This window comes from Coenobita brevimanus, chromosome 51, assembly GCF_032717465.1.
Source record: "Coenobita brevimanus isolate Jiangsu-jjx chromosome 51, ASM3271746v2, whole genome shotgun sequence".
Taxonomy (NCBI): Eukaryota; Metazoa; Arthropoda; class Malacostraca; order Decapoda; family Coenobitidae; genus Coenobita; species Coenobita brevimanus.
The window spans coordinates 29,002,885-29,015,853 of record NC_137004.1 but is presented as its reverse complement, the minus strand read 5'-3'; the positions used below and the strand labels follow the sequence as shown (position 1 = coordinate 29,015,853).

At 41.3% G+C, this 12,969-nt stretch overlaps 1 protein-coding gene across 1 annotated transcript in view; it reads right to left on the bottom strand.

The window, feature by feature from the left end:
• The window catches only part of LOC145400193 (uncharacterized), a 78,773-nt gene that overhangs the window by 61,883 nt on the left and 3,921 nt on the right, over nucleotides 1–12,969 (bottom strand). The window contains exons 2-4 of the mRNA XM_080272707.1: nucleotides 10,766–10,923; nucleotides 7,327–7,491; nucleotides 5,810–6,257 (exon numbers count right to left, since the gene is read on the bottom strand). Coding sequence (XP_080128833.1) covers nucleotides 5,810–6,257; nucleotides 7,327–7,491; nucleotides 10,766–10,923 — 771 coding nt within the window. The remainder of the gene's footprint in view (nucleotides 1–5,809; nucleotides 6,258–7,326; nucleotides 7,492–10,765; nucleotides 10,924–12,969) is intronic.

The following is a 12,969-nucleotide window of genomic DNA, read 5'->3' as shown; positions in this document are numbered from 1 at the left end:
TGGAGGAAAAAGAGGAGGGAAGACAAGAGACAGAGAGAGAGGAGAGGAGGGGGAGAAGAAAATACAACGTAGGAATAAACTGGGGAGCAAGGGGTGGGAAAATGACATGGAAGAAAGAGAAAGCAGAAACACAAGAAAAGGTGGGTGGAGGAGAAGTAAGAGTGAAGATGAAAGAGTAGGATGAGATGTGGAGGCAGGGGGGCAATGAAGGGGTAGCAGTGAATGATGGGGAAGGAGGTAAAAACAGAGGAGTTGACTGAAAAGAGAAAAGGAAAGGGAAAATTGAGGGGAATCGGGGAGGGAGGAGTGTCATTTATGAGGAGAGAGAAAAAAAGGATGAGAGAATGGGAGAAGGAGAGTGAGGGGAGACCGGGGTGAGTTGGAGAGGAAGAGGAGCCTTGAAGGGGCAGAAAGAGATAGGAAGAGAAGGAGGGGTTAATAGAAGAGAGTTATTAAAAAAAAAAAAAAGCCAGACAAGGAAAGGGGGAGTAATTTGGGAGGGACGGGGAGCAGAGGGGTTTTGCGATGGAAGGGGGAACAGAAAAAAAAATGAGGAGGGTGGGAGAATGATAAAAGAGATGCATGCGTAAGAAGAAAAGCAACAGGGAAGAAAGGTTGAAATGATGAGGGAGGAAGGGCAGTGATGAGGATGGGAAAAAATGGGTAGAGAAGGGGGAAAAAAAGAGGAGGAGGAGAAAGGGAAGAGCGAAGGGGAGAGGGGTGAGGAGGGGCGGGGTGGGTGCAGTGGCTACCTTATAATGATGACGTATGAGCAGGGCGGGGCTCAGCCGGGTCAGGGTTGTGTTGGGCAGCGTGTGTGTGTGTGTGTGTGTGTGTGTGTGTGTGTGTGTGTGTGTGTGTGTGTGTGTGTGTGTGTGTGTGTGTGTGTGTGTGTGTGTGTGAGAGACAGACAGACAGACAGACAGACAGAGGAGTAGGGAGAACATGGAGAGGGTCTGAGTAAGGTGGAAAACCAAAAGGAGAGAGAAGGCAAAAGGATGGTATGTTGGCAGTGGAGCGACTGGAGACGGTAGAACAGAGAAGAGAGGAACAAAATAGGGAAGGGGCAGGTGAGGATGGAAGAGAGAGCAGAAGAAGGTAAGGGAAAGTGGAAGAAGTAGTGAGCATGAGAGGAGAAGAAGGAATACAAATGAAGAAACAAGGGAAAAATGAAACTGAGAGGGAGGAAAGAAGGTGTTGGAAAACATTGGAATATTAAGATGATGAAACTGGGAATGAGGAGAGTGATGAAGAGGGTGAGGAAAGTAGAATACTGAGTAAAGAAGAAAGAGAACGAGTTGAGACATAGTAATTTTAAGATACATGAAACAGTTTGTAGGAAGCGGAACTGCTGAAGAGAGCGAATAACGGAGAAGGAGGGAAAAGGTAGATAAGAAAAAAAAACGCAAAGCTGAAAAAAATGGAATATAGTAGGAGGAAAAACAAAACAAAGAAGGATATGCATTAGCTGTAAAATGAGAATGAGGGATGTGAGCAGGATCCATAAGAACGCGTAATGCTAAAAGTATTACTAGGAAATCATGAGGAGATCAGGAAAACCTCGATTTAAACTGAGGAGAGGAGGGCGTAAGGACGAAAGTGGAAAGGAAGCGAGGAGAAGGACAGACTCAAGGTTACATGAGATGAAGAAGAAAGGGAAGAATGAAAGCCACAGAAAAGTAACAGAAAACTGGGAAGAGCAGAAAGTATGAAGAGAAGAAAAAAGAGTTTGTACGTAAAGCAAGATATTCAATTCAGATCAAAAGTGAACCATAGGTGAAAGACGATGAAGAGATAATTATTGTTGAGAAAATGTAATAGTGAAGGTGTAAATAAATAAAGTATACAAGATTAAGTAAACAGACAGAGAGAACGGTGGATGACAAGAAGGGGACATAATTATTAGCAAGTGAGAACTAAAGTTGGGAATACGATGCAACATAATCAGGAAAGCAATATGATCAACCATAAGACAAGAGGAGAAAATTCAGCAAAGGGGTTGACGTAAAGGTTAACAAAGAATTATTATAAAGGAAGGAGGATAAGCAAGAAAAAATACACCTTTAAATTATCTATCCCCTGTTCTTAAACTATCCTCCGTTCCCCCATATATGTCGAGGGGCAGAGTTCAGGATTTATTTACATATTATTTTTTATCATTATTCTTTTAGCCACACCACAGTGTTTGACAGCAAAGAGTGGTTATTTACACAGCCAATTTGTGTGTGTGTGTGTGTGTGTGTGTGTGTGAGAGAGAGAGAGAGAGAGCATCATTCATTCAGTAATTTCAGAATATCATGAGCAGAGAACAAATAACCAATTTGAAGAAATAAAGGCCAGTAGAAAATTAAAGGAAGTACTGTACATACAGAGAACGCAAACAAATGAAAAATGGATGAGCAAAAGGTGAAACAAAGCAACACCGAGAAGCCTAAAGCTAAGAACAGATAGGAGGTGCTTTTGGCAGGCAATTCTGCAGTGAGTGACAAGCTAAATGATTTCTTATAGCCCAGGAAATCATTTAATAAGTTAGGTGGAAATCATACAACCAGGTGAACGCCTGTGGTCAAGTGGGTTAAGGCACACCAATGGGATGCGGTCGATTAGAGTTTAAGTTCGAGGGCTGATTGTGGTTTATTTGCTCACATAATGCCACTGTGGGAAAAACGACCGATCAGCCTCTAGAGTAAGTAGCTGATGCCATGGCTACTACGCTCCTTGCTAGACAATAATGGATTGGATGGTATACAGGGAGATAATAAAGCAAGGCAAAGAAATAAAAAATAGACAGACTAGCAAACAAACTAAAAGGGAATTGAAAAAGAAAATTGACAGGAGGAATATAAGAACTCAAACTAATAGAAAAAATATTAAGGATTCTGGAGCACACACACAAAAGTATTAAAAATCAGCTAGCATTCAGAGGAGCATAAAAGGTAAGGATCGCAAGATGACTGAAAAGGATAATGTTAGAAGCCTTACGAACAAGAGGGCAAAAATGCACGACTGTACTTCACAAAAAGGGAATCAAAACATGGAGAGAAAACCAACTGGAGAAAGTGTTGTATTACTCTCACTAAGCCACACACTGCATTTGCACAAAACATACTGCTCTTGTACACAGCTCTCCACACTGTAATACTAAAAAAAAACACTTGTACACTAAACATTTCTCTTGTACACAACATTCTACATTTATACACACCACATTACACTTGTACACAATAAATCACACCTGTCCATTACACACCACGCTTGAGCACTATACACTACATTTAAACACTGTTCACTACATCTGTACAAAACACTACATTTGCACAAAATACATTATATCTATGCACTACACGTTATAATTGTACATTACTCACTCCATTTGTACACACACATTTCTCATACACACTCACCCTACACACTTCACATAATACACACACGCTTACACAAACAGAGTTAGGCATTTCTCTCTCTCTCTCTCTCTCTCTCTCTCTCATACAAGGACATGAGTAGGCGAACGATTAATACTCCACCATACGGATATTAAAAAATGATAATAAGAATTTACTCCCCACCACCTAGTCTCCATACTGAGTTTCTTATAATTGGTGATGCAGAGACTCTTTTTAGAACATAATATTTAAATGTATACACCAATGACTCTATCTTCAAGCCCAATATGTATGGGTTTATGATCGCTGGAGGTTTATAAAAGGTCACCACTCTGCCTTGTTAGCTGTGTTAGACCAGGGCGTGTTTGTCTATTGAGACGATGTTAAGACTGCTTTTGGTTGTGAGAAATTTAATGGCATGTTAAGGGATTCATTGTTACAGTTGCATTTTTACTCTCTCTCTCTCTCTCTCTCTCTCTCTCTCTCGTGTATATATATATATATATATATATATATATATATATATATATATATATATATATATATATACCTGTGTGTGTGTGTAGTGATATGCTGTTGATACTTTCAGTCTCTCTCTAATATAATAGTTATATGCCTTTGTACAGGCATTGCCTGTTCCTCTGTTTTACTAAAAAATTCGTATTCATTCCCTCTTTATACACTCCTTCCCGTCTCTTCCTTACTGCATCTTTCCCTTCCCCCTTCCCATTCTTGTTTTCTCATAACCATCACAAGTTATCTACCCCCTCTCATCGAGGCCTTTTCTTTGTCTGCTCTCACGTACTTCCAATTTCCTCCACCCCATTCTCTTACCCCCTCATCGCTTCGATTCTTATCCAGATATAGACTGTGATTCTTCCCTTATCTTTCCATCTTCCTCTTCTCCCGCTGCCCTGTATCTTCCCCCTCCTCTCTCTCTCTCTCTCTCTCTCTCTCTCTCTCTCTCTCTCTCTCATTCAGCTTTACCTCATCATAATGCCAACTCATCATCTCATTCACACTTATGCAGTTTGTCTCACCAGTTTCAATATAAAATGAAGTCTTTTTCGTTTAAATCTGTTCTTGCTACTGTTAGACTATTTTATCGAGATAGAAGAGGTCAAAATGCCTAGGAGTGAATAGGTTACTGAAGGTTATATGTAGGTTATAGCTCGAAACGTCTGCAGTGAACTGAATTAAACCGTCTAGACTCTAGTTAATGGGAAGAATGGAGTAGATTAAATACATAGCCATCATAGTGAAGAGGATAATGAGAAAGTGATTGAACAGTGTACAATACGCTCTTGTGCACATGCTAACGTACCCTTGTAAAGCCTTCAGAAATGTGGCCTTTTTTTATTTTATTTTATTTTATTTTATTTTTTATTATTTTTTTTTTTTGTCACCACAGCCAGACGATATAACTACACATAGGACAGACATGTAGCGAAGGGGTCAAAGACTCTGTTAATGACCTCAGTAGCCTACCTTCATTTTATGCTTGCTTTGTTGTAATGCTTTTATATCAGCTCATGACAGATCTGTAGTGAAGGCGCTGAATTTGTATGGAAGAATTTATTTTTAATGGTTTGAATTTTGTGGAGAGATGTGCATTTCAATATTTTTTGCAATAACTGAACATAGAATGATTCCAGTAGACCTATCCTACTGTGACATAGTGAAAGCTGCCTTATCAGTTTATATAATAAAATTGATATCACAGAATTAGTATGATAAAAATAAATCGAAAATGGTTCACTGTAAAGCTCGTAAAAGTCTTCGGTCACAGTTTGCCATATCTAAAGGAAGTTATTAGAATTTTCTAGTGTAAATATCTCCAAACTATATAAAAGCGTTTGTAGCATTAGGCACATATATATATATATATATATATATATATATAAAATTATAAAACCTTCTAAACTGTGACACCAGTCTTAACTAGGTTAAGTGGGCGAGTTGAGTTGAGTGTAGGGTATAAACAAGGGCATGCCTTCCATACTGGACCTCCTGAGATAAAAGTTTAGGTTGCACCTACATTACAATCCCTGTCCTCCGTTGTCCAACCCCGTTCGCTGTGTGCACATACTGAATGATTTCTTGTTCTCTTTAACTTACATAAGATATTAAGAGTACTCCCTTAGAATGTATGATCTGTTATGTCCGATTTCAGCTCGGGTTTTATAGATCGTTTTGGACACTCTAGATTAAGATTTTTAAGTAGAGGGGAGGTGTGTGTGAAAGGAGGGCAGGAATGCGAATGTAATAGGAATGAAAAACATTCCGTGTAAATGAGGCTGGGTATGTCGTTGCTGTTGTCATGGTTGTAGTAGTGAGGGTAGTGGTGGCTTGTGTTCAGTGGTTTTTGGAAACACGATAACAGTGTCAGTGAGGGACGAGGGTAAGGGTGGAGGTGAGGCACTGACCTGGTGTTGTGGTGACACTGCCCTGCCAGGAACCCTTTGGCCAGGTGTCTGGGTGGGGTGCTGGGGTAGTGGTGATGACGGGCTTGGGAGGCAGCGGAGGTTTGTTTCCGAGTGGTGTGACTGGTGTGGGCGGAAGGGCTTCAGGGATGGGGGGAGGCGGGGCCCCGGGGCCACCCACCCATACCCTAGTCTGGGTGGTGATGTGAGCGTCGTGAAACTGATGCTGGATGTCGGCCATGGTAGTGGCAGCGGCCTCCGCTGCTGCCAGTTTGGTGGCTGCTCTGGCCGTCGCTCGAGCCATCCTGGCCTCGTGCAGCAGCTGGTGAAGCTGCCGCTGCTGCCGCAACTGTTCCACAAGCACCAACAGGGCAGCCGTCACCCTGCCGGTGTTTTCCTCGATGGCGCTGTTCAGTTGGCTCACCAGCCGCGTTCCTCGCACGCGCACATTCTGAGACAAAAATATTCGCATACACATGAGAATAAAACACACACACACACACACACACACACACACACACACACACACACACACACACACACACACACACACACACACACACACACACACACACACACACACACACACACATTCACAAGTCACGTTCATGCCGTCTCATTTTTGCAAACTGTCATGTCCGGGCCACACATTACCGTAACCAATACTTAATTTGCAGCCTTATCGTGTTTTCCTCCCTTCACCATTATTTGAGTTAGTTTCATTTAGTCACCGTATCGCATATCATGAGCTCAGTCGTCCGTCTGGTTCTGATGGAAAGATTTGTTTTCCTTGTTCTCATCACCATTATATCAGTCAGCCCGCCACTCAGCTCACCACCACTTATAACCACCTGAGTGGCCGAAGCTCACTCGCTAGTCTAGGTCAGTCTTTCTTTATAAATCTCCATCATTTTCTTCTCTAGGGTTATGCCAGTTCTGCATATTTTCCTTGGTGGAACATTAAGGAGGGTCATTCATTATCTTCATCTTAAATCACTTTCCTGTTATATGTAACGAATGGATAGGATCCAGAAATAGGAAAGAAAAAATCAGAGCTATCAACAGGGTTCATACCAATTCTGTTCATCTTAACTTAGCGACATCCCACCCCCTAACCCTCTAATAAATTAGGTTATTGTACTCTCTCTCTCTCTCTCCAACACACACACACACACACACACACACATATATATATATATATATATATTATATATATATATATATATTTATAATGTGTGTGTGTATATGTACAGTATGTATGTATGTATGTATATTGTGGATTTTCAGTTAATTATGTCACTTTACTCATCATCATCCATGCTTTGCATACTCACACATTACCTTACCATATAAAGCTGTCTTATCAGATTTTCTGCCATTGCTCCACCTTAATAAACTTAATGATAACACAAAGTTTGTCCCTACTCATTTAGTTTTGTGCGTCTTTCAAACCTCAAGAATAACGTCTAGAGAAAATATGAATCTAGCTCTACCACTCGCATTTGCTTCACCTTACCAACCTCGATAATGGCTTCAATGTGGTGGTTGGTGAGCTTGGTGACGTGATGGTGTGGTGGTGTGTGGACTTCATAGAGACACTCACCACACGCCGCTTCTTCACAGTTCTCGCACCAGAACACCACGCGCGCTCCGTGCTCCCCACACGCTTGTTGATGCTGATACTCCTGATGCGGGGAAATATAAGGATGATGTATTTACTACATGCAACCATGTATAGGTCGGTTCACCCAAATGCAGTTGTCCAAGTACCGGGATCCTTCGCCATTTACAGACTAAATTATCTAACCCGGAGGTCTCCACATGAGACATCTTCTATTTCATGCTCTGCCTTTAGGCACATTCACATCTGTGACCCTACCCACCCAGTCAACGTTATCCATTCCTTCAACATATCCAAATCATCTAATCTTCCGTTTTGTATCACCTATATATATATATATATATATATATATATATATATAAACCTGCATAAATAGGGAGGGTTGGCGTCAGGAAGGGCATCCGGCAATAAAACCTGTCAGACCAGAATGATAAATCAAACCAGGGTAGCCTCGGAGGCGTAGGACCAAACTGTATGACGAATACTCTATTGGCCAAACACATCGACCCCATATAAAGTGGAAAAATATGGAAGGTGTGTGTGTGTGTGTGTGTGTGTGTGTGTGTGTGTGTGTGTGTGTGTGTGTGTGTGTGTGTGTGCACGGGCAGTAAGTCTTTCGCTGCATGTTATTTTCAGTTCTCTCAATGAGACCCTGCTCGTCCTTTTTGTGTGTTCGAAGTTAAGAAATAAAAATCAGCATGGATTTATATTATCTATGGCCTCTTATCGATCTTTCCTCACGTTGGAATAGTAGGCTTTTTAGCACCTTTTCCTTAACGATGAATTTGTAATTTGCACCTTAGTACTGTCTTACGTGGTGCTAATCATCATCATCACCATCATCATCATCATCATCATCATCATCATCACCACCCCCCCTCCCTTTTTTTTCCAACCTATAGGTGGAGTAAGACAGGTTACAGAAAACCAGAAAACGGAAGGAATACACTAGTGGGAGAACTAGCCAACAACATGCCTATTGGAATGGAGCTCATACCCATTTATTCACTATTCATGCCCCGGAATCCTGGTTTCACTTGCTAGGCACGCATGTTGCATATATGAAGGAATGGGTGAAACAGTTAACTTTTTCATGTGGGAGATGAACAGAAAAGTTATATTAATAATCTTGTTATATGGGCCAAATAACGTAGGCCTACAAGATGTCATGGGGTATTACAGAACCTCCGACGGTCAGGTTGGTATTCTTGTAATGTAGGTGCAGTTAAATTACTGATGTCTTTTAAGATGTTTCCATTGTTCCAGGTATTAATGGTTTCCAGTACCGAGATCTACATATGTGAGTACGCACATAATTAAGTCTATAATATGTTGTTATATTCGGTGAGCACGTACTCGTTCGAAAACATTCTTTCACATCCCTTCTGATAAATGGAATATTCAGTCCATTTATGTATATGATTCAGCCTAATCATCCCCTAAGGCCGTACTATCGAACGAGACTTTTATATGATCCATCCTTTATTATTATTATTATTATTATTATTATTATATTTATTATTATTAATATTATTGGTAATTTTATTTATGTCAGATACTGAATACTGTATCTGAAAGCAGACTCCTCAGTTTAGCAGTAATTTTCGACAGCCATCATCATCATCATCATCATCATCATCATCATCATTGCTATCGTCTGCTCCCCATACGCCGCTTTATCATAGCTTTCTCGAGAAGTCACCACCACCCTCGCCTCTCTTCCCCCAGTTGCTGCTTGTAGGAATAGAGGAAACAGATTTTCCATCTTGTGCATCTTTTCATCATCATCCTCGTCTTGTGCATTAAATTACAGCTGTCCCCATCATCCTTCTTGCCACGAAAAATGGGATGGGAAGGACCACTGAATATGGAAAAATCAAATCATACTGGGAGAACCGCTTTTCGTTTCATACATGACTTTCCACTGCATTCTTCACGTTTGACTGAGTGGACATTTACTAGATGTAACAACTGTAGCAAAGGGAGAGAGAGAGAGAGAGAGAGAGAGAGAGAGAGAGAGAGAGAGAGAGAGTGTGTGTGTATTGTCAGTCTAAAACAATGGAAGGAGAGAAAGACCGAGAACAAGACTAGAATACGGGCTAAAAGTACGTCAAGGAGGGCAACTTGGATGATAGGAGGGAGTAGTGATGGGCAGTGATAGATTTAGAGTGGCAGAAGGGAGTAATGACTATGGTAAGATTTTTATGGAGACTTTGCGTAGCAGGAGGGTTTTAGTGAATGTGATCAAACTTACAGACAAGCCTGGTGTGGTAGGAAGGAGTAGTGAATGTAATTTTAACTTTAGAGCGACTTGGAGTGAAGGGGGCAGGGTGTTAGGAAAGTGATAATATTATACTGAGTGGCTTGGACGGGGAGAAGAAGATTGAGAATGTATAAAATTTACAAAGAGGCTTGCAGTGGGGTGAGGGAGAAGTGAACGTGGTAATATTTATAGAGAGGCTTGGAGTTTATGGTAGGAAGTTATGAATGTGATAATATTTATAGAAAGGTTTGGGGTGGCGGGAGGTAGTTGTAATTGTGATAATATTTATAGAGAGGCTTGGACTGGCGTGGAAGGAGTAGTGAATGTGAGTATAGAGAGGTAGAGAGGCTCACAGTGAAGGGAGGGAGTTGTGAATGTGATTAGATTTATAAAGGAATGGCTTGACTGGAAGGAATAGTAAATGTAATTTGATTTAAAAAGAGGCTTGAATTGGTCAGAGGGCGTAGCGATAAACGATGATTGAGAGGCTGCGAGCGGTGTTGGAGCAGCGATGAGCGGTAATGGAAGGGCTTGGAGTTGTTTTTGTCGCAACCACCCCGCATGAACTCTAGCATTAGACATCAGGTGATAGACAGACTGACATTTTTAGATTATGAAGTCGTGTTGAGGCCAAGGTTAATCGTCACTGAAACTACCTGTAATTTTTGCTTTAAAGGTTCATTACTGCATTTGGGTTCCGTATCACATTAATAGATTCAAGTACTCTGTCCAGTTACAGGTGAATGAAATTTTATGCCGTGTGCTGTTTAATTTTCGGTCATCACAGCAAAGTACAGAGGATTATTGTACTTACTGTAGATGTTACACGAGCGTTATTGATTTATTTATTATACGCTTGGTCAGTTATTCGGTATTAGGGTAAGACATTTGTAGAAAGTGTTAAATCGAACTTATTAGCTTATGATTTTATTTTTACGAGGTAAGAGAAACTAATAAACCCAGGAAGTCACAGTGGGAGGAGAAAGTTAACATTTATTACTAGAGAGAGAGAGAGAGAGAGAGAGAGAGAGAGGGAGAGCAACCTGTATTGAAAACCAAATCCCCACTCACTCACCTCATTGTGACCATCCCCCGAGTTGCGAGAGGGAGGTGAGTGTGTGGAGAGTGCGTCCCTGTCTCTCCTTGCCACCTCTAGCAGGGAGTAATTGACGGGCAGGGCGTCGATGCTCTGCAGGGTCTGGGGAGATCGGCAGGTGGGACAAAGGAAGGTACCTGTGAGAGAGAGGAGAGAGAATGGAGATGAAATGGAAGAGAGAGGGCAGGTTATTAGGAGAGAGGCAGTCGAGGTATTGAGAGAGAGAGAGAGAAGAGAGAGAGAGAGAGATTATGAAAGGAAGTTAGAGAGTAAAGGGTTAGAGGACTGAAGTGGGAAACCTAAACGAGAGAACATATGCATGAAAAATAATAGTAGTTAATTCCATGTTAGTGTTGTAAAATGAGAAGATAGAAGAGTGGAAAGTTACTAAGCAGATAATAATGGAGTAATGTGGAGAGATGATTGATGAATGATTGAAACTGGGACGAGGCTGAGCAAGAATAGAAAGGAAAGTTCAGGAAGGTAAGGGAGGAAAAACAGAATGAGCTACGATAAAGCTGAGTGACAAAAAAGAATTAATAGTATTCGATAACATTAATAGGAACGATCACAGACGTATAACAGCCGCCAGAGGAAGGAATAAAGAAAGACAGTAATTGAAAAGTATATTATGATTCCTTCTTTAGGGTCTGCCAGAAACAAACAACGAGACTCTGAGAAGATTAAAGGGAACACATAGAGCGCAGTATTAAGAGTGTCACATGAAAGATCCCCTTATTATATATTTTTTGCTACTGTCACACGATTTTGTTCAGCTAAGGAGAGCTTCTAGATAAGTGAAGGGTTTAGTGAAGGCTATAACCAGTCCATTTTGCAAGACTTTGAAGCTGATTTTTAAAATTCTGGAGACGGAAAGAACAAAATATTAAAAACGAAATCGTAGCAAAGGTGGTTCGCCAAAGAAGAAATGTTTTGCGTGTGAGAGTAGGTTTGGGAGGGGGGGAAGGGGAAGAGGGAAGGAGGGAAGAAGACAGAAAAATTTTTTGTAAAGGACAGATTATGAGGTTATGGGAAAAGAATAAATGCCATTATAAAAGTACGGATTTTCTTGGCGGCAGTTACTCCTAACCATGCAAGTACTTACAGGAGCTCGTGATTGTGGTGGATTTTTTTTTTTTTTAATTCTAACCTTTTGGGCCCGTAATCTTCTCAAAATGCAGCAATTTCCCTCTTTCTTCTCCACCCACGTCATCTCGGCCTGACTGGGCTATTCCTGCAGCTCTTAATATTTGATGCTGTGATGGTCTTCTACATCACAATCCCTACGTCTTGAGAAGGTATGTGTAAGGGTGGGGCAGGTCCAGGGAGATAAGTTTTAGCACTCTGGTCTCAGGGTTGTCTCGAAATCTATCTCTGTTTAGTGAAGCTGCAGTCAGTGAGCCGGAATGGAGAATTAGACCTTAGGTATTTCTGCCCGATGGTCCTAATTCGTATTTCATGCTCAGCACTATAATCAATAGTGATTTTATACGGTGCACTGAATTTTGAGTTTTCTTATTCACGAGTTGAATATTCTTATAAACTACTATTACTTTCCCTTACCTCTGGATCAGTCACTTAAACTTTGGTCACAGTAGTACTTTTGCCCATAGATTCTTACTTGTCAGAATCCTTAATATAATACTCTCTCTTCAAGGGATATCAGCTTTTTCCAGCACCGATTTTGTGGAGACCGTTTTGGAGGCAAGAAAAATTTGTATTGTCGAGTTCACAAGTGGATCATAACCAGTAAAATGTTTTTCCTACACACCGATAGATCAAGACGATAGCTGGAGGGGAGAATAATGCCGGGTTTTGCAGTAAATTGCGGCATAATGGTCGATAAATAAGATCGCATCAGGCCCGGGCATCGGGCGGCGTACCTCAAGGCCCCTTCTTTGGTTCGCTGATGCTCGATAATCATGTCAATAAAGGTGACTTACTCCCAGTCGCGGCCCAGGGGTAGGCAAGGGGGTGATGTTACTATTTATTTGTTGTCCTCTTCTACCCATCAAGGATCTTTCTCCCTCTGTTCCTCCTGTATCTCTTATCCTCCTGCCCAGATCCCTTTCCCATCCAGTTCACCTTCCTATATCGTCTCCCTCTCCAGGCTTCCTCCTGAATTACGTTTTCCTCCCTCAAGTTCCTCTTCCAGTATCCTTTCTCTCTCTCTAGTTTTTCTC